A 19,376-nucleotide genomic window follows, 5' to 3' on the forward strand; every position below is an offset into this window, starting at 1 on the left:
ACTTCGGAAAGACTGTAGTTATTCGCCTTGACGCGATACAAGAATCTCAAAAGTCTCTCGAGTGGCAAGGTAAGTCTCGGATAGTGCCCTTCCTCACGGGTGGTTCAAGTCTGGGTCCTGTAGACACCATGCGCGTCCATGCCAGCCCAGCCTATATTCTGAGAAGTACCTGGAGTGATAGGGGGACCAGTCGCTCCGCTCTCCCTTTATTGAACCCTCGACCCAAGATGGTTCTGCCAGTCCACGGCACCCGCATGGTCGCCCCGTGCGGGGAGAAGCGGCGCCGAACTGCTCATCAGTTGTCAAGTACGGAGACGATAGACGCAGGAAGCCCCAGGGAATCTCTTCACGCCCTAGACAGCGCCGCGGTCTCGCCTCGAGAGGGGAGGGAGGGCTGGCTGCTCGCATTTCTGTCATGCACAAATGTGCGGAGCCGGTGCAACCTCGACGTGCGTGCCGCCCCGGATATCTGAAGTGGTTGATTGGTTTTTGTGTATGGGCCCATCCACAGAATAAGAGGACAACTCCCAAACGTGAGCCCCCTTTCGAGTGCAGGAGTCCTTCGCCGAAGGGCGCTTTTGGACACTCGTGCTGTCCGGATAGAGTGACCTGCATCTTTCACAGCTTTCCTGGCTACTTCATCAAAGTTTAGCCGGCACGTGCGGGCAATGTTTAATATCTCCTTTCCTCCGACCCCAGATCCCAAGCTCAGCTGTCGAGTGTGCGTCCGAGTGCCGTATGCAGCGGGAGGTAGGGGTAGGATTCGGCGTGTCTAGCGAGACTACACACGCAGGCAGTGAGAGTCATATTCCGACAGACAACATATTGGCAGGCCCGAATAAGCCGCGTGCTGCAGCCTCCTCGTCCCGTGCGGGCTGGCTAGGGGTCGACGGGTGAGCTGATATGCAATCCAACAAAATTTGGGCACCGAGAATGGACGAACAGGCCGGCCCGTCGTTGCAATGTACAGGTAACATCGGGTCTGGCCCTGCGGGAATCCATCATAAGCAATGTCGTATGCGCTCGCAGGCGACCGGGAGAACATGATAGGCGTTCCTAGTCAGCTCACCAGCCATCTCCCGTCCCAACTTTCGAATATGGACCGTTCTGCCCAGGTGTACAAAGCAGTTCTGATTGTGGCCTAGTCGGTAGCAGTATGGCAGATCCTGCCAGATCAGCGGAGCGGCGGGTCACGAGAAGGACTTTCGCCTTGGGGAGAGGAGATCCTTTCCTGCAGTTCCGCACGATCTGCAGGTGCCGCTAAGGAAACTCCCCGAACAGTCGACTGAGAAGGCCGAGTATTACAATGCCAGTACCGAGAAATTGGGTATGGGCTCACGTTGGGGCCGTTCATTGTCCCTGGATGTGTGGGAAAGCAAGCAACAGGCCCCCAAAGATTGCCCCCTCTCTGGGGCCGACACTTGAAATGAACAGAATGGTGGTCTGGTCGTGCGGTAGCTCGGCCTTAATGCGGTCTAAAAAGGGCTCGTCTTTCTGTCGTAAGTGTGTCAAGCGTAGGACAGATGAGGCAACTTCTCTTTAGGTGGAAGGGCGGTCCAGATACCTGAGGCCCCCAACGTCGTCAAACAATTTGATCTTTGTTGATACAAAAAATGTCAAGATGACCCCCAGAATGGGCGTGCTAATGACATACAATGATAATGAAAAAATAAATAAAAATCCCCCCATGATGGGGTGAAACCACACGGAATGGTTCCTTCGTCCAAGTGGCAGACGACCTCACGCCTGAAGGTTGGTTAGTAGCTCCTTGGTCCACTAGACCACCCGGCGTCACTTGACAGCCGCCTTATTCTGGTGATTGGAATTAACAACATATCTGTGGGGGCCAGTGCATCGAACGACCTAGGTATGATGATCGTAGCAACGGTAGCCAATGGCGTTGTGTCCCCTCGAAGCTAGATTGTTGGTTGAGAGGATTCGGTGGTGGCCTGGTCAAGCCAAGACGGCACGAGGACTTCAAGCCAACGGAAGCCAGGGTTCTGAGCTCCGATTCCATTCGAACTGGGACAGAAAAAGTCCCGGTCAGGGTGCCCGCATCAGAAAGGAGATATTCGCCTGTCCTGGACCTTGTCCAATACTAGGGGGCAGTCAGGTATAGAGCGGGAAGAGATCGAATGAGAATACTTCGCCACGGGCACTATGATACGACTGCCGGAACACAAGTCGTAGACCACCCACTATTACCTCTCAAATCTAGGTCAGCGGGCCGAGCACAACCGAAAACGTGATGTCTACCCATTTGGTGGCGACACTGTGAAAGAGTGACATAATGGGGACATTGTACGGAGAGTGGTATGTCATGATCAGACAGACAGACACCTTGACATCATAAGCAGAACGGTTGAGGTATCTAGGTGTAGTTGGCTTCTTCGTTTGACGTAACCGAAGCCGTCCCCTGCACTAGATATGTTGGCCTGAGGGCGGTTCGCATCTCAAACTGTCAAAAAGAATTCGCGCGACCAGGTGTTGGCGTCGGTGAGTTGACTTTGCGATGTTGGGGGCTTGGAGCAAGTACAGTGATGTATGAAGGTGTGTGGATGAGTTGGGGTACAACAAGGGGTGTCCATTGGCTCGCGGCGGAAGCACTCGGGGCAAAGCCACGAATGGGAGCAAAGGGGGCCGTCAAGATGTTTCCCCGAATCTTGGAGTTGCGGACCGAAGACCGTTAACGGTATGGCGCCACAACGTGACGCCGTGCCGAATTCAGGCTGAATTCCTCGTGGCACCTTGGGCAACCTAATTTGGTGGCGCCACGCCGGCCTGGGTTAGCCCAACTCCATCTGTCCATCAAAGACAGACTGTAGATGTCGAGAAGGCCTACGGATGACTCGCTTGCTTGGGCAGATCCGGCAGAGAGAACCTGACATGGGATAGTCGACAGCTTGCTGTGCATGACAACCCTGGAAGAGTCGGCCATGACGTTGTCGATGGATGACCGAATCCCTTGTGTGGGAAGCTCTGTGGTGGGCAGCACTACTCACGACGTCCGCTGCGAGAGATCTAGTGTAGCATGCGATTCGTGTTTTCAGTCATGGGTAGGTAGCCTGGGCTGCCACGGAGAGCTTGAGATCAAACGATGGTAGCGAGGTGCTGGCAGATGACCACGGCGCAGTGCTGCTTCATGCATGAGCCCTAAGATGAAGGCGAGGCCGTCCTGGTATGCCGGGGTTTTGGTTCCTGGATGCACTGGCAGTGAGAACTGTCACACGGCAGCTTGAAGGTCCAGGCTCGCTAAAATGGGGGCCTGAGAAGCTTGAACCAAGTCGGCGTGTCTCCGAGGAAAGGGTCCATCGGTATTTCCTTTTGCCGTCTCTGTGGTCGCGGGATATTGGTCGCTGGTTGCACGCAACATCAAAAGTTCTCCAGAATGACCCACTGCCCTTGCGTAACTCCTCTAAATTCTGCCGTTCTTCAACCGCACTCAGGCCGATTCGGGAGAGGACCGCCCTTTTGGGTTTTTTGGATGCAAAAACTCTCAGGGCCTACCTTGGTCTCTGGTCTGAATAGGGTGGGGATGTTTCCTGGTTACTGACACGGGGAACCTGGCACCAGATGTCTTTGATGATGAGGCGGCCGGCAAACGGCCACAAAGCGGTGGGTGTGTGGCTTGGTTGGGGGCCATCTGATCTGGCGTTTGGAGCCAGCAACAACACAACACAGGCGACGAGCTAACCGTGAGAGCGACGCGGAGCCACAGCCGAGGCCATCGTAAAAATTCGGCTTTATCCCTACACGCACGGCGGGACTCTCGGGGAGGGCCGAGTCGACTTCAGGGGTGTGACGTGAGTGCAGGCGACGAGTGTTCGTCTTTGTGTGTATGTGTGTTTGTGTGTGTGTGTGTGTATGTGGAGGAGGCGGCGGCGGGATGACTGCAACAAGTTGTGTGTGGAAGGTGAGGAGAAACATCCTTTGCCCCGCATGCAAGTGCGGAGAAGAGGTCGATGCTGCTGAATGGGCCGGGTCAGAGTGACCGTTTCTCCAGACTGGGAGGCGCCAGTCTCTGAGTGAGGGTGGTGGTGGTGGTGAAGGTGGTGTGGTGAGATTGGTGTGGCAGCCCACACACAGCCTGCAGACCTTGGAAGCCCAAATGAGAGGGAAAGCGAGCCAATTGAGACGGATGACGGGAGTCAAGTGAAGAGCATCTCTCAGTGTGCTATTTGCTGGGCCGACTCTCATTTCATCAAGCTTTGGTCTCTTCAACTCATTGCAAGTGACAAAGTATCGCACCGAGTCACATCGTACTGACCCAGGAGAAGCACACATACCCCTTACAGGCAGGCGCCTTGACGTAGATTAAGTCGACACCAACTGACGAAGAACAGGGTGCTGACTTTTGGCTGTCCAAGGATTGTTCTTTTTCTCTTTCCTTTCTCCTGTTTCCCCAGGGTTCGTGGGGTCTTGAGAAGCTGTCGGCAGTCGACCTGCGGAGCCAGAGGTAAGGATTCCTCAGCCGTCCTAGCCCATCCATGACTTGGGTCTAATCGTAGGCCAGAAGTCTGACCACCGTAGGCTAAGGAGAGTTAAAGTGTATATCCGTATGCTTGATGAATACTGCACTATGGTACATATACTACCTTTTCTTACGGTATTGATCCAAATGAAGAAGGCTGTGATGATGTCCGGTGTAATGAAGGGCGACTGAGAAGGGCTGACTGTTGGACAATGGTGACGATGCGCGTTTGTTGGTGTTGGGAGGAGGGCGAGTGCTTGTTCAAGTTGCAGAGGGAACTTCCCTCCATCTGGGGCGTGGACCTTCCATTCTGGACATTGACAAGTGCTTCTAATTTCAAGCTTGACGCAGAGTAGGATATGTACCCAGGAGACCCCTGGCACTTTGGCCAAGTACATACCGTACCTACATGAGTGTGTGTCCCTGTGGATGTTGGAGGAGAGTTGATCGTCTCGGTCATCCCAGCTGTGTCTCTTCGCGTCACAAAGTTGCCAGTATGTATTTCCCGTGTCGAGGCCTTCAGCAAGGCCCAGAGAGACATGGGAAGATTGGTTGGTGAACCTCGGAGAAGAGATTCCGCGTGACTGGTAGCAACCAAATTAACTCGGTGTGATCAACCTGCCAAAAAACAAAAGGAAAAGAAAAAGTCCTCAAGATCAACCATCACATCCCCATCCCCATCCACCCCCCCCCCCCCCCCCCCCCTCTCTCTCTCTCCAGTATCCGTTTCCCTACTTCCTTGTCTTCGCTCCGCATTCTCTCCTACCATACGGGACCCCTGTCGTTTTCCTTGTACTGCCATGTACGTACTTGTACTCCCTCCATACTCACCACTCTGTACCGACGGCACCCAAAACCTGGAGAGTGTAGATTTGGGGGGTAACAAGACAACTCGTCTTCCTTTTTCCTGGTGCGTTTGTGGCGCAGGGCGACATGCAGCAAAGTCACACCCAGATACAGATACAGACGGAGCACGACAAGAAGCTATCCGTCAGGACCCATGAACAAGAAGCCGCCCTTGCTACGTACATATGGGCAGGTCTGCCGCCTGTTTGCCCTGGCACACGCACCGTCTCCACGAAAAGATGCCATGCCATCCATCTCTCCATCCATCCATCCATCCATCCGTCCATCCATTGTCACCACTCATCAGCCGAAAGGGTCCTCTTCCCCACGTCCTTAGCTCCTGCTTGGGCAGATTCTGGCAATGCAGTCGATGAGAATCTGGGGTTGTTGCAGGGGCGCCCTCGCTTTCCCTCGCTTCTCCCAACCCAACCCGTCACTCGACCTGTGCATCTGCATCTGTTAGACTGTCTTCGCAGGACGCAGCCTGAGCCTGCTGACGTTGTTCACGTTGGGCAATGCACTGCGATTTGGTTCGCATTGGGCCAGACGAATCGTCTGAAAATGGAGGCTCGCCTCCGTTAACATGGCGCTATTCCCTAGGGGAAATGCATAATTGCAGGCACGTATAACGCCTCAGCGCTCGACGCCGTTCCGAAATGACCAGCTTCAGCCGTGTCTGTCGTTTGCGGATGTGCCCAGAGCCTGGCATGGTGGCCATCATCTATATCGGCATCTCATATAGGGACACAATGACCACCAATACTGGCCGGCGCCAGACGAGCCATAGACCCAGACCAGAAAGAAAAGAGAGAGACTGCGTGGCCGCCGCCGCGAGGGGCCAAGAAGACCGGGCAGCGGACGATGGTCGAAGGGGCCTGGACAACGGTGATGCGTCTTCACTGTTCGGCGGCACTCAGCCCGAACAAGAAGAAGCCAAGATGCCTTCCGCCAAGCCGGATGGTACTATTGGCCAGGATGGCACAGTCCACTAGGGGCCGCGGCGGTGGAGGAGATGGTGGTGGAGGTCTGGAGACGAGTCTGAAGACTGGGGCTCCAAGACGATTGATTCTCCAACTCTCACCTCTCTGACTGTCATCGCACTCTCACTTTACACTCTCACCCCAATCGGCCTGTGCCGCACCAACCCCTCCCCTCCCCCTCCCCGGTCCGCACTCCTCGCAATGTCTTCTCACGCTTGACGCCGCTCGACGCTCACGCCACCCGCGGCCGTCGGCCTCGCCCAAATAACAAGTCGTGACTATTGCCCCCGAGGCGAGACCTGAAGCCTGAAGGAGACGGGCCGGGGACCAAAGGAACAGTGGGGAGCCTGTCCCGTCCCAGTGGGTGGGAAAAGGTTTGGCGACAGCCCCGTGGCGTTCGTTTGTCACCGCCATGTCTTGCTTTTTCGATTGAGCTGTTTGGGGGTGGCTACTGGCTCGAGAACCCGTTGGTTGTTCGTTCATTCGTTTGTCAGTCACCGTCACCGTCACCGGTGCCGTCAACGGTTCGGCTGATTCTCTTCTCACCTCCCATTCGCCTCGTCTCTCGACGATCGGGCATGCGAACCCAACGCCGAGCCACATCTATACACATAACATCTCTCCGTTGAACCAAAACATGACAAGATCATCGTCACCCCAGAATGAGGAGGGAGGGGGGGATGAAGCCCGTGGTTCCAGACCGGCGCAGCATCTTATTCTTGACTCTCTTGGGCATGTGGCCCTTTCCCTCGCGTCCTTCGCCCAAGATGCCGCCCGCTCTTCTCCACAGGACCACCCCCCCTTCGACCCGTGAATGGCCGTCTGCCGCCAGTTTTTCTCTCGTTGGTGTTCGCTGCTCCTCACCTTAGCATCTCGCCCATCGACAGACACTTGGGGGACCCCCTGTTCCCCTCATTACAACCCTGCCCCCGTTTTCGCATCTTATTATGTACAAGCGGCCCATATAAGTTACAACAGCTAAGGCCGAGGAACCACAAAGCCACCATTTCGCTTCTTCCCCCCCTTCGAGAACCTGACGCGCCGTGGCTAGCCTGTCTGCGTACCGTCTCTTTCTCGCTCTCTGTACGGATACACTCTCTGTACCTACATGCGTTGCCGGAGCTGCCTCGGTTTTGCCTCGTCGAATCATTCGCGCATATCCGTACCTACTTCCGCTCCCTTCATCGCTTGTCACCTGTCACCACCTCGTCTTCCTCCATCTCTCGCCTTTTGCCTCGTCGTATGTCGGACTCAACAATCTAAATGCTATAGTACATACGACCCAACGACACACGGATCAACTGAGTTCTCCAGTCGACGGCCAATTTGAGCATCAACACCCTCCTGCGGGGAGCTCTATTGTACATGCACGCCAAGCGTCTGGTTTCGGACGGCTTTTCTTCAGACGGAATAGAAATCTTGTGGGAGAAAGGGATTCGAACGAGAGACTCAGCTCAACACCAGCAGTGGCCACAGCGAGTGCCCATCTCAGGATCTGCACCATTGATCGGACTGGGGAATCGGCAACTGTCCTCAAGCTCCCGAGTCGTCTTGAGGTTAGGACTGGACATCCATCGATCCATAAAAGAGCAGAGTGCTTTTGGCCTCTCCCCGCATAGCTCAAGGCTCAAGAGGGAGGACGATAGTAAACGGTTTACACGCCCGGAAGCTTCTTTGCCACAGGAGCGAGCAGCAAAGAACCTCGAATGACGCGAGAGAGACTCGATAGCCAAGGTGAGAGTTTATTCGCATACCCGGAATTTCATCTCTTCAGAGCTTCCGTCGCACGATCCTCTCTCTCTCCCTCCTCCAAGCCAAGCTGCCAGGCTACTCCGGCCCCCCTGTCACTTGTCCCGTCTTTCCTGGCGGCCAGGCCGTCTGCGCCGACCCCGCCATCGTCTGGTGTGCTGTTGGTTATTACTGTGCCGTCCCCCAAGGACATGGCAGATTATGTCGATGCTATGCTTGCCAGTCTGGCCCATATCGTTGTGCTCCACGCCCATATGTTTTCTTGACTCGGCCCATTCCGCACTCATCCATTTCCAGCCCGCCTCAGCACCGCTGACCAAACGCAGTAGGAAAACCATCGCATTAACGTAGACGTCGTACCGAACCCGGGTCACGGAAGAGAAGTCCCAGACACATTGTCTATTGACGGTTCCCGGTATAGGGAACCAGCACTGTCGCCGTCCAGTGTCTTCTCAACCATCCGACGAACTGCGGAACCCACAACGCTCCATCTTACATGAACGAAAGCAACTGAGTAGTCACTCGCCGTTCGAGCAATATCTCCACCATTGAGCCGCTACGCCACCGTCAACGGGCTTGGTCCCAGTACGAGAAAGACACCATGTTGTCTAATCCACTCCATCGGTTCTCGCCATATCACGGCATGCAGTCGAGCACCCTCTTCTCCAACGCCCAGGTCTCAAACGGTCTTCCAAATACGAACGGACTAGACCCGCTGGCGCCGAACTCGCATTATGCGTTGCAACAACTTCAACAACATGTAGGAGTGCACCACAACAACAACCCTCACTTGGCCCGGGGAGCCCCTCAGTCGAAGCACCGTCAACACCCATACGGTCCTGCGGCAGCTCGATCATCCAGCACTTCTGGGCCCGTCAGGAGAAGGATCAGTCGAGCGTGCGATCAATGCAACCAGCTACGCACAAAATGCGACGGGCAGCACCCTTGCGCCCACTGCGTAGGTGAGCATATCCTTACGCACAAACGTCGAGCCTTTGGGTCCCCCTGACCGACTAACACGTACGCAGAATTCGGGCTAGGCTGCGAGTATATCCGCGAAAGAAAGAAGCGAGGCAAAGCGTCTCGGAAGGACCTTGCGGCGCAAGCTGCTGCTCAAGCCTCGGCGGGAGGGACGGGTCCTGGTCAAAAGTCACCCTCCGACGACAACGGCCACCCGTCAGAGCAATCCGAGCCTGTCGATGGCAAAGCCGGACAGCCGCTGGGCAGCGACCCGCAGCAGACCCGCAGCGGAAAGACTATGGACGACATGAGTGACGATACTATGCAGCACAGCCAGAGGACAGGCTCGCTCGATAGCCTAGGAGACTTGACGGGTCATCCCGCTCACTTGTCAGCTCACCACGGGATGGATCGAGACCACCTGGAGAGTCCGACAACGCTGGATCTCAATGGTTACGGCGGCGTCCACGGCGCATACGACAGACAAGGTCTGAGCACGCACATGATGGCAGGATCAGCGCATGCGGCATACGGTCCCAACCCGGGCGGCATGTCGGCATACCCCGATATGCCATATGCGATGCAGACGCAGAGCCCGACAGCTTATGCCAACGGCGCGCCATTCCGAATCGCCGCCAGTCCCATCAGCGCATATCCCTTGGGAGGCGAACCGACATCTCCCGAATGGATATCCATGTCGTCTCCGCCGGCACACTACCAGTCTCACATGCCTCCGAGCAGCTACGGCCATGCGGCCGCCCAACAGCTCCGGTATCCCGTGTTGCACCCTCTGCTCCCCCACCTGGGGAATCTCCTCCCGATCTCCCTGGCCTGCGACCTCATTGACCTCTACTTTGCGTCATCCTCGTCGGCGCAGATGCACCCGATGTCGCCGTACGTCTTGGGATTCGTCTTCCGCAAGAGATCTTTCCTCCACCCAACCAAACCGAGACAATGCCAGCCTGCTCTCCTAGCCAGCATTCTCTGGGTAGCGGCGCAGACCAGCGATGCCCCCTTTCTGACCAGCGTACCGTCGGCCCGCGGGAAGATCTGCCAGAGGCTGCTGGAGCTGACCGTCAGCCTGCTCAAGCCGCTTATCCACACACCATCCGGCGACACATCTCCAGTAACCAGCCCCGCCATTGATGGTGTGGCGCTCGGCGGGCTGGGGGTCGCACTTCCTGGATCCATCAGCATGGACGCGTTGACGGGCGAGTCCGGCCCGTTCGGCGCTGCCGGGACCCTGGACGACGTCATCACCTACATCCACCTCGCCACGGTGGTCTCCGCCAGCGAGTACAAGGGCGCAAGCCTTCGATGGTGGAACGCGGCCTGGTCGCTGGCTCGCGAGCTCAAGCTCGGCCGCGAACTGCCGCCGTTGCCCCTTTCCATGAACCAGCCCAACGGCCACGAGGTGGACGGCGATGCGGACGGCGAAACGGAACTGGGCGGCAACGGCCACCCGGGTGTCATCACGGAGGAAGAGCGCGAGGAGCGTCGTCGGATATGGTGGCTCACATACATCGTCGACCGGCATCTGGCCCTTTGCTACAACCGGCCCTTGTTCCTGCTCGACCTCGAATGCGCCGGTCTGTTGCAGCCGATGGACGACACAGCGTGGCAGAACGGGGAGTTCCGCCCGACCCAAGCCACGACCGATCCGAGTCTCGGAGACGCCGACAGCAGCCAGCCGAGCCGTGTGCGTGGGCCGCACTTCGAGTGTACGGGGCACAGCATATTCGGCTACTTCCTGCCCCTGATGACCATTCTCGGCGAGATTGTCGATCTTCACCACGCCCGGAACCACCCCCGGTTCGGCGTCGGCTTCCGCTCCGCCCGCGAGTGGGACGACCAGGCCGGCGAGATCACGCGGCACCTCGAGGCGTACGAGAAGAGCCTCGGGCGGTTCGAACAGCAGCACCTCACGCGGATCAACATGGGCGTGGACGAAAAGGGCGACGCGGCCAACCCGGAGGGCGCGGAGCACGGCCCGATCGCGGACATCGGCACGCCGTCGGTGCACTCGGTGCACACCAGCGCGTCGTCGAACCGCATGACGGAGAGCGACATCCAGACCAAGATCGTCATGGCGTACGGCACGCATGTTATGCACGTCCTGCACATCCTGCTGGCCGGCAAGTGGGACCCCATCAACCTCATCGACGACAACGACCTGTGGATCTCATCCCAGGGCTTCATCACCGCCACGGGCCACGCCGTGTCGGCCGCCGAGGCCATCAACAACATCCTCGAGTTCGACCCGGGCCTCGAGTTCATGCCCTTCTTCTTCGGCATCTACCTGCTGCAAGGGTCCTTCCTCCTGCTGCTCATCGCCGACAAGCTCCAGCTGGAGGCGTCACCGAGCGTCGTCAAGGCGTGCGAGACCATTGTGCGGGCCCACGAGGCCTGCGTTGTGACGCTCAACACGGAGTACCAGGTGAGTTTTCCCCCTCCCCCCTCTCTCCCCCGCATAATCCCACTCGAGTTTCCGGACGGACGGGCCGTGCTGATAGCAAGGGTGATGCGCAGCGCAACTTCAGTAAGGTGATGCGGAGCGCCCTGGCGCAGGTCCGCGGCCGGGTGCCGGAGGACCTCCACGAGCAGCACCAACGCCGGCGGGAGCTGCTCGCTCTGTACCGCTGGACCGGCGACGGCACCGGACTGGCCCTCTGAGCCAAGGCAGACGGGCTATACGGTCGGAATTTCATCCTCTTCCCAAAGTGGAGCGCCCGCTCGGCCGCTCCCCTCCACCCACCTCATTGGGTGGTTCTGACGCAAGCCCGACGGTGCAGGAAGGAATCCGGCCAAAGCGAAAAGAAGTAAGGGACGAGGAATACGGTAACAGGGACAAAAAGGCGAAGCGTGGGGAAAAAAAAGGGGGGGGTAGGGACACAAAGAATGGGAAATAATGTAGGAAATACGGGTTAATCATCAGGTTGGCGGGTCAAGCGGGCTTCACAAACGTAACATCTCACCCAACATGAGAAGAAAAGGGGGGGGTGAGGGGGGTTTAAAGAGCGAAGGGAAAGATCATGAGGAGGAAGAGGAAACAGGGGCGCAGTGTTTTTTTCTTTCTTTCTCCTTTGAGGCTTACAAGAAACGACATCATGGCTTGTGGGTTTCATTATACCTTGGGGGGTTGGGGGAAGGACTGATGTTCTTGGTTTCGATGTGTTTGATTTCGTGCCACTTTGGGACTGAGCTCTTGGTGTTGGACGGGACGGACGGATGAGATGGGCTTAGTGGACGGAACGACCGAATGATGGGGACGGAAAGGTTTGAAACTCATATGTACATAGGCAGCGGCGCTTGGTGGATGAGCCGAATGAGAGATGTCGTGTCCTGTCGAGTTGACTATCCCTCCCTTCCTGCTCCCTCTCTCCGACCCCCCTTGGAGTTTTCCCAACTCAGCTTCTAATCCATGCGAACGATGACAAATCAAGCAAAGTAGGCAAGCTAAAAGATGCTCAAATAGGGATGTCTCTTTTTCGTCCTCTCCCTGCTCGCTAGATAACCGCCCAATAACATGGTGTCTAGAGAATCTTTCACAGCTGGGGGAGGTGATTGGGGGGTTCTTCTCTTCAACCCCGTTGTCCTGTGCTCGTCGTACATACGACACATACGATATATGTGCATACACATGTATCTCGGTAAAAGTGCAAGCCAGATTTCCCAACTCCCATCAGGCCGACGTACCACACATACATAGGCAGAAACTATAAATGCCGCTAACAACGCGGTGACAAATGTTTCCCGGGTAGGTGTGGGACATCACACAGCGGCATGTCGAAACCCCCGTACATGTTGTTACACCAAACAGACCAGTTTTCCTCTCCTAATCCCCAGAGCGCCAAGATATCATAAGTGGAAGCAAGCCCCTTTCTTTTCTCCCCCCCTACGTGCTCCTAGTCTAAACCTGGCAGCCAACCATTGGTGTTCAGCGAGCTCAGCCCGTCAAAGTTAGGGCTGTGATTATCCTCGGATGACTGCCTCTGCGGTTGCGGCATACCTCCACCGGCGCCGGCGCCGCCTCCCGTACCGCCGTTGCCTGTGCCATTGTTACCGTTAGAAAACATGAAAATCTGGTCCCCAGTACCCGTTGGCATCCCCGCCCCGGGTCCGCCAGCGGCGGCCGCCGCCGCCATATTCCACGCTTCAAAGTTCTGATGCCACTTTGCGCCGTCGTTAAGGAACCAGTCCTGGTCGAGGCCCTGGAAGACCTGGCCTGGTGAGACCTGCCGTCCGTTTGGTGGACCAGGGCGACTGTTGCCCGACGATGCGAGGTTGTTTTGTGGAGGGTTGTTCATCGCGTTATATCCCTGTTGTTGTTGCTGCTGCTGCTGCCGCTGCTGCCGCCGCCGCTGCTGTTGTTGATGATGTTGCTGTTGCTGTCGCTGTTGTTGCTGATACGTCGGGATTGATTGTGTTAGTCCCGCCTGCGGCCATCCGCTGAGTGAGCCCTGCCCCATGTCGCCTAGACTGCCGGACGCCGCGCCGCCGCCGCCACCGAGGAGCTGCCGCGACGGCGGCCTCGCGCCGCTGATCTGCGCCAGCGATGCGCTTGCCATGAGCAGGTCCGTCTGGCTCGGCGTCACGTCGGCGTCGCCCGCGTGTGGCTGAGAATACTGGTTCAGCGGACTGTACTGCTCCCCGTGCTTCCCTCCGGCAGTCGTCGGTGAAAGAGGTTGCTGCTGCGGTGGCGAGGGTGACGTCGTCACGTTGGAGTGCGGCGAAGGCACGTCGGACGTGCTGAAGGTGCCGTACTTGTCGTCCGTCCGCTGCAGCACGGCCGAGGCCTCTTCGGGGAGCTCGACGTTCCATTTACGCGCGAGAACGCTGATGATGCTCAGCGTGCGGCGCGCGCAGAGCCAGTCTTCAGCGATTTCTTCGAGATGCTTCACGCCGTGGATGATGTCGCGCTTGGCCGTTTTCTCGGGCAAGTTGAGCATGTGGATCGTGCAGGCGCTGTGAATCATGTAGACGGCGATGTTGCAGATCTGCCGCAGGTTCCACGTCTTCTTATAGAGGCGCATCAGCTTAGAGATAGCGCCCGCGTTGGCGGTACAGATGCGTCGTGGCGAGACATGCGAGGGGAGCGGCGAGGCGGCGGGGGTGTATTTCAGGAAGGGGCGGAAGAGATGAATATATTGCAGGTGGAAGAACATGCTGCGAGACAGATTAGCTGGGTAAAGAGAGAATCCGCGAGCAAAGCATGGGAACGACGTACTGTACGAGAATGACATTGGGTAGCTGGCCCTCCTTGGGCTCCAGCTCCTTTGGCAGCTCCTTTCGCCAGTCTTCCAACCTTCGATGCAGCTCACTGAGCTTCTTCAGCTCGATGGACTTGCCGCTCGAACGGCCGATGTGGTTAGGATGGTAGAAGAACAATAGCAGATCGCTGCTGATCTCGCACAGTTTGGACAGCTGCAGCCCCACGGCGCGCGTCCTCGACGGCTGCTTCGAGGTCTGGTCGAAACCCGTGTCCGTGTAGGGCGCCCACAGCTCGGCGTCCTCGCCGGGGAAGACGTCGTACTTTGGCACGTTGTACGAGTTCTTGGGTATCTGCGGCAACCTTCCCATGTAGTTGGACCAGGCCTTGTCGAAGAGGAAACAGCCCCAGAAAGTCATGCGTCGGGCGTCGACGGCGTGCTCGCCCAGGTTCTCCTTATCAGGGGACATGCCGCCGTCGTCGAAGTTGAGACCGATATCCTGGGCCATGCGGAAGGCCATGCCCGAGTAGACCCAACCCTTGGCCTCGCGGCCGCAACCAGCCTCGCGGACGGACATGAGGGCGAGGGCTTGGACGGTGGTAAGGCGGGGCCGCTCGTACTCGTCATTTTCGACAATGAGGCGCTTCGCCTCGGCGAAGAAGTGATCGCCCTTGGTCCGGCTGTCGCCGGGGGTGCCGTAAGCGCCCGGCACGCTCGTGAAGTGGCAGCCGAGTGCCAGCATGGCGTTGACGAGCAGCGGCGAGCAGTAAATGGTGCCCTTGTGCTGCGAACCATGTTTCCCCCTGAAGAAATCCCGGTAGAACAACGTTTTTGACAGTGTTGTGAAGTAGGTGTAGTGCCAGTTGAAGTACATGTTCATGAGGTGGGCAATGAGCTCCTTGTCCTGAGTGACGCGGGTCCAGCTGGCAATAGGGTCCTCATTGGCAAGATTCGCTTCCGACTCTGGCTCATTGAGGTTGGCGTCGCCCGAGTCGCCTAGGTAGATGAGATGAGAGGTGCCGCCGATGAAGCGAACGGAGCCGTTTTCGAGGCGCAGCTCGCCCATCTTGCGGGCGAGCTCCCTCTCGCCCTCGATGGGCATCTCGGTCGTGTATCCGTCATCGCCGTTGTCGTTATCCTCGGCCTCCTGGAGCATGGTCTCGTGTTTGAGGATCTGCTCGGCGACGGTGTCGAGGCTGTCGCAGGTGCGTATCCTCTTGACGATGTCGGGGACCTCGTCCTCGTTTGCATTGAGAATGGCCTCGATGAGGATCTGCAGGGTCGAGTTTCGGGCCTTCATGCTGTCAATCTTTTCGCGATAGACGCCCTTCCGGCGGTGATCCGAGTTGGGGTCATAGACGCACTCGGTGCCGTAGACGCTGGCGCAGGCCGCGCAGCTGGGCACCGCGCCGTCGCATTTTGATTTTCTCCGGCGGCAGGCGATGCAGGCAGTGGAAACACAACGTCGCTTCTGTGATGCGGTGTCACCGCCCCTCCGAGACGACTTCTTCTTGTTGCCGGCTTGTGGCGCGGAGGAGGAAGCGGTGTTGTTGTCGGGAGACCGAGTAAGTGAGCCGACAGATGTGGAGGGTAGTAGCAGATCTTGGTCATCCATTATGAGACAAGACGGGGGTGGAGAAGGAGCGTCTTGATTTTTGTTATGCTTTCCCGCTTGGATTAACTCCGGTTTCCTTACGTTGTTTCGACTAATAGAAAGGACGTCGAAGAATCAGGGGATGATGGCACCGGAGATGCTGGGTCCAGATTTGACGCGAGGCGCGGAGATGTGGGAATCTGGATGGAGACAGAATCCCGGGGGGGCGAACGGGGTGGACTGCGGCGAGCGGCGAGCGGCAGCTGGGTGAGCAGCAAGCGCCCCACCGGATCGAACAATGAGCTGCCGGTCGCGCACGCGTGAGTGGGAGTGTGAGTATGTGGGATGACGAAGGCCGCAATGCCGATGAGGGGTCCAGACCTCGATGGACGGGCTGAGAAGCAACGTGGAGGCGGAGGCGGAGAGAGGGGTGAGGGGGCGGACTGACGTTGTACACTAGGTAGATTGGCTACGTTGTGTGCGCTGCGGGCGTCTCAGTGTCCTTCTCTCGGGGACGGCGGTCGATGAGTGTACCCTGTCGTCGAGATAAAGGTGCGGCCGGCGATTGGGCGCGCAGGGGGGATGCGGGCTGGCGCCGACGTCTGATAACGATGCGAGGGAGAGACGGGCAAGGCGGGCAAAGGCGGCTTGGCCCTATCGGCGAAGGTATTTAAAGTGTGGTGAGCCGCCGTTGCTGATGGACGAGCCTTGTAGGATGCGAGTGAGTCGAGTCGAGGGGGCTCTTCTACGCGCTTACAAAAGACGGCCTTCGTCGCTGCTGTTGCTGCTGCTTGATGCTGCTGCTCGGTGTTTCCGGGTAGTGACGGGGACCTTTGCGTATGTCGACTGCGACAGATGGAGAAAACAACAAGAATCCCCCTGGCGAAAAGGTCTGGACAGAGAGAAAATCATCAGAACATTTGGTCTCTCATGAGAAGAAAAAAGCCGACCGAGAGAAGAGACCAAGCGACTGGGAACCCCGAGACATAAAGCGAGTAATCAAGCCGCTTTTGGGGGGGGCAACGTCTTGTTTTTTTTGCTGTCGCTGGGGGAAGAGGGACCAGGTACCCGTACCTAAGAAGAGGAACTACCAGCAATATTGCATGTGGTGTTTGGGATACTTACATATTTTACGTACGAGAAAGGCTTTGGTTTTCTTGGCCAAGGCCGGCGCGTGTGTGAGAAAATGGGAAGGATGGGAAGGGATGGTAACTTGGGACGAAGGTAGCGGCAGAAGACCAGGCGATAGGCGGTAGGCAATATGCGGCAGGCGTGGATGGCTTTGGTGTTGGTGCTTCCTTGCTGCTGATGCTGCTGCTGATGCCGATACAGCTGTTGCGGTTATGGTTGCTGTAACTGTTGCTGCAGAGCTGGATGATTAATAATAATAAAAAGATAAAATACCTGTAAAAGGTGACAGGCAGGTAGGTCCGCAAGGCAGGGCAGGGAAGGTGCGGCGCGGTGCAGCGCGGCGATGGTTGAATGAGTCGCAACACTGGGCTTCTCGGCGTTCGGGGTGGGTTAACGGCTGTGGGACGGGATGGACGGTATGATGGGACTTGGATGTTGAGGGCTGCGTTTGTTTGCAGGTCGTTGCAGGACATCCGCCTCTCGGGGATTGCGGGATGAGAAATCCAAAGCGCCTGACTGGAATGGGATTGACAGTATGGGAATGAGGAGATGCGCGCGCGCGTGCGCGAGACTGAATGAGTCCTGATTCTCCGATACCCGTCGACCGGCCGATCGGGGGAGGCCACCCGAACAGGCGGCGGGAGATGAGGGGGGAGCAGGATAAGGACGAGGAGGAGGGAGTGAGAGAGATTGAGCCAAGGATTGACAGCCGGTACTTTGACAAGTAACGACGATCTTACACCGGAAACGATGTAGAGAGGCAGCCTGTCAAATGTACGTAGAACAGAAAAGAGTTGAGGGAGAAACGTGCCGTCGATGCTTGTTGCTTGTTGCTCATGCTTGTGCCTGTGCTTGTTGCTGACTCTTGGTCCGGGACCGGGGGGGCGGGGCAAGTTGATGTTGGTAATACAAAAAGATACTACCTAGTAGGTAGGGAGAGTCAGGTGAAGGTAATGTGTAAGTAGTAGGTAGTAGGTAGTAGTAGTAGCAATCGAGTAATGAAAGCAACTAGCAACTCGACTCCAGGCTATTATTAAGTCGAGTTGTGCTGTGTGTAATCAATTAGCATCCGTGTGCCCTCTCTGCCCTTTTGCGGCTTTGCCCTTCTTTGCGTGCTTTTGCGCCGGAACCAGACTCGAAAGAGAGACCGAGAGGGAGAGAGAGAGAGAGAGAAGGAAAGCGAGGAAAAAACTTGGAAGCAGTTCGTTCGTTGGTTGGTTGGGTTCCCTGTCGTGCCGAAATTCTGCGTCCCGTCCGACTGGAGACCGACTAGAATACCTCCGCGGCCCGTCGCCGCACGAATTGGGAGAAGAGCCGCCACGGAGGGAACAACCTTGCCATTCGCTGCAATGCGGACAGGTGAGAGGTGGGGTTGTTCTGTTTTGGGTGGCCAGTTTTGTGCTCTGGGACGGGGACGAGACAGCAGGGCGACCTGGTCCCAGGTAGCTTCTGCGAGTGCACCGCCTGAACTATGCCGTTGACTACCTACATAGTAGGTAGGTTGCCACGGACGAGTCGCTCTGATGACGATGTGATTTGCAGATGCCGCCCGAAGTGGAGGGTGTTGTAAGGTACACTCACTGCCAAACAAACTACCTACCTACCTTGCCTACAGAGTACTGTACTGTAGAGAGCCCAACTCCGCGCCACGGAGGTATCGTTCGTCTTGCACTGCTACGGAGTCAGTTTCCCTTAGCTACGAATACTACGTGGTACACGCACCTGCATCCTACCCAGTCTTCTTTGTTATACAACCCACAGTCCCGGGTTTCTAGTTGAGAAAACTCTCTTCAGCATGTTTTTCTTGGCTCCGCTTCCACAGACTTCGAGCGAGAGACGGGATGCATCAATACTGTGCCCCACCAAGGTTGACAACCGTGCTGTGCTGTGTGTAAGGGCGTCGTCTCAACCAAGTTCACAAACTCCTGTCCGACGTGTGCGGGCACGAAAAGGAAAGGGGAAAAAAAAGGAATCAGAGGTAACCGAAATAAACGCAAGGAAAAACACTATCCATCCATCCTTTACCAAGATATCAGTGCTCAAAATTATCGGCATCTACCATGACGGCTTGCCACCTTGCTTCCTGACATTTGCTTGCCGCCCAGTGCTCACTAGGTAGGTATGTAGGTACTCACTACTCGTGCATGACATGGCACGGCATGCAGAAAAACCACCCAATTGACACACTGACAACTCAAGATTTAAGGTATCGCCAAACGGTGCACGTGCCACTCCCCACAACCCACTCTCCACCCTGTTTTCCCCCACCCTCTAGCAACTCCGACCTGAATCCCATTTCCAGGTCCCCGTCCCGTGCGAGGGGGATCCTCCCCGGCGCCCCCTCCCTGAGTCCCTTCCTCCCCCTCCCCCGTCACGGACCATGCACCTCACTTCATTCATACTCCACGGCCCACGGGGGCGCTGCCCGCCGCCCT

The 19,376-nt window shown here is 57.0% G+C and overlaps 3 protein-coding genes across 3 annotated transcripts; 2 read left to right on the forward strand and 1 right to left on the reverse strand.

Moving 5' to 3' along the window:
• Positions 1–5,973: 5,973 nt before the first annotated feature.
• On the forward strand, positions 5,974–6,309 carry CDEST_10793 (uncharacterized protein; the record flags this gene model as incomplete). The annotated part of the gene is made up of 1 exon (XM_062926949.1): positions 5,974–6,309. The coding sequence occupies one exon, from the start codon at positions 5,974–5,976 to the stop codon at positions 6,307–6,309; it is 336 nt and encodes a 111-aa protein (XP_062783000.1).
• Positions 6,310–7,191: 882 nt separating this feature from the next.
• Positions 7,192–12,532, forward strand: CDEST_10794 (uncharacterized protein). The gene is made up of 4 exons (XM_062926950.1): positions 7,192–8,031; positions 8,376–9,008; positions 9,075–11,443; positions 11,536–12,532. The coding sequence occupies exons 2-4, from the start codon at positions 8,648–8,650 to the stop codon at positions 11,677–11,679; spliced, it is 2,874 nt and encodes a 957-aa protein (XP_062783001.1). The 5' UTR covers positions 7,192–8,031; positions 8,376–8,647; the 3' UTR covers positions 11,680–12,532.
• A 1-nt stretch (position 12,533) lies between these two features.
• CDEST_10795 (uncharacterized protein) lies at positions 12,534–17,225 on the reverse strand. The gene is made up of 2 exons (XM_062926951.1): positions 14,234–17,225; positions 12,534–14,172 (listed from the first exon to the last, which is right to left on the reverse strand). Exons 1-2 carry the CDS (start codon positions 15,829–15,831, stop codon positions 12,912–12,914), a joined length of 2,859 nt encoding a protein of 952 aa, XP_062783002.1. The 5' UTR covers positions 15,832–17,225; the 3' UTR covers positions 12,534–12,911.
• Between the last annotated feature and the right edge of the window lie 2,151 nt (positions 17,226–19,376).

This window comes from Colletotrichum destructivum, chromosome 7, assembly GCF_034447905.1.
Source record: "Colletotrichum destructivum chromosome 7, complete sequence".
NCBI lineage: Eukaryota > Fungi > Ascomycota > Sordariomycetes > Glomerellales > Glomerellaceae > Colletotrichum > Colletotrichum destructivum.

Bases quoted from the DNA above. Each gene is read 5' to 3' on its own strand.
- CDEST_10794 (XM_062926950.1), top strand. From the start codon at position 8,648: ATGTTGTCTAATCCACTCCATCGGTTCTCGCCATATCACGGCATGCAG. The intron at 9,009-9,074 runs GTGAGCATATCC...ACACGTACGCAG, and splicing joins CCCTTGCGCCCACTGCGTAG to AATTCGGGCTAGGCTGCGAG. The intron at 11,444-11,535 runs GTGAGTTTTCCC...GGTGATGCGCAG, and splicing joins CGCTCAACACGGAGTACCAG to CGCAACTTCAGTAAGGTGAT.
- CDEST_10795 (XM_062926951.1), bottom strand. From the start codon at position 15,831: ATGGATGACCAAGATCTGCTACTACCCTCCACATCTGTCGGCTCACTT. The intron at 14,173-14,233 runs GTACGTCGTTCC...TCTGTCTCGCAG, and splicing joins CCCAATGTCATTCTCGTACA to CATGTTCTTCCACCTGCAAT.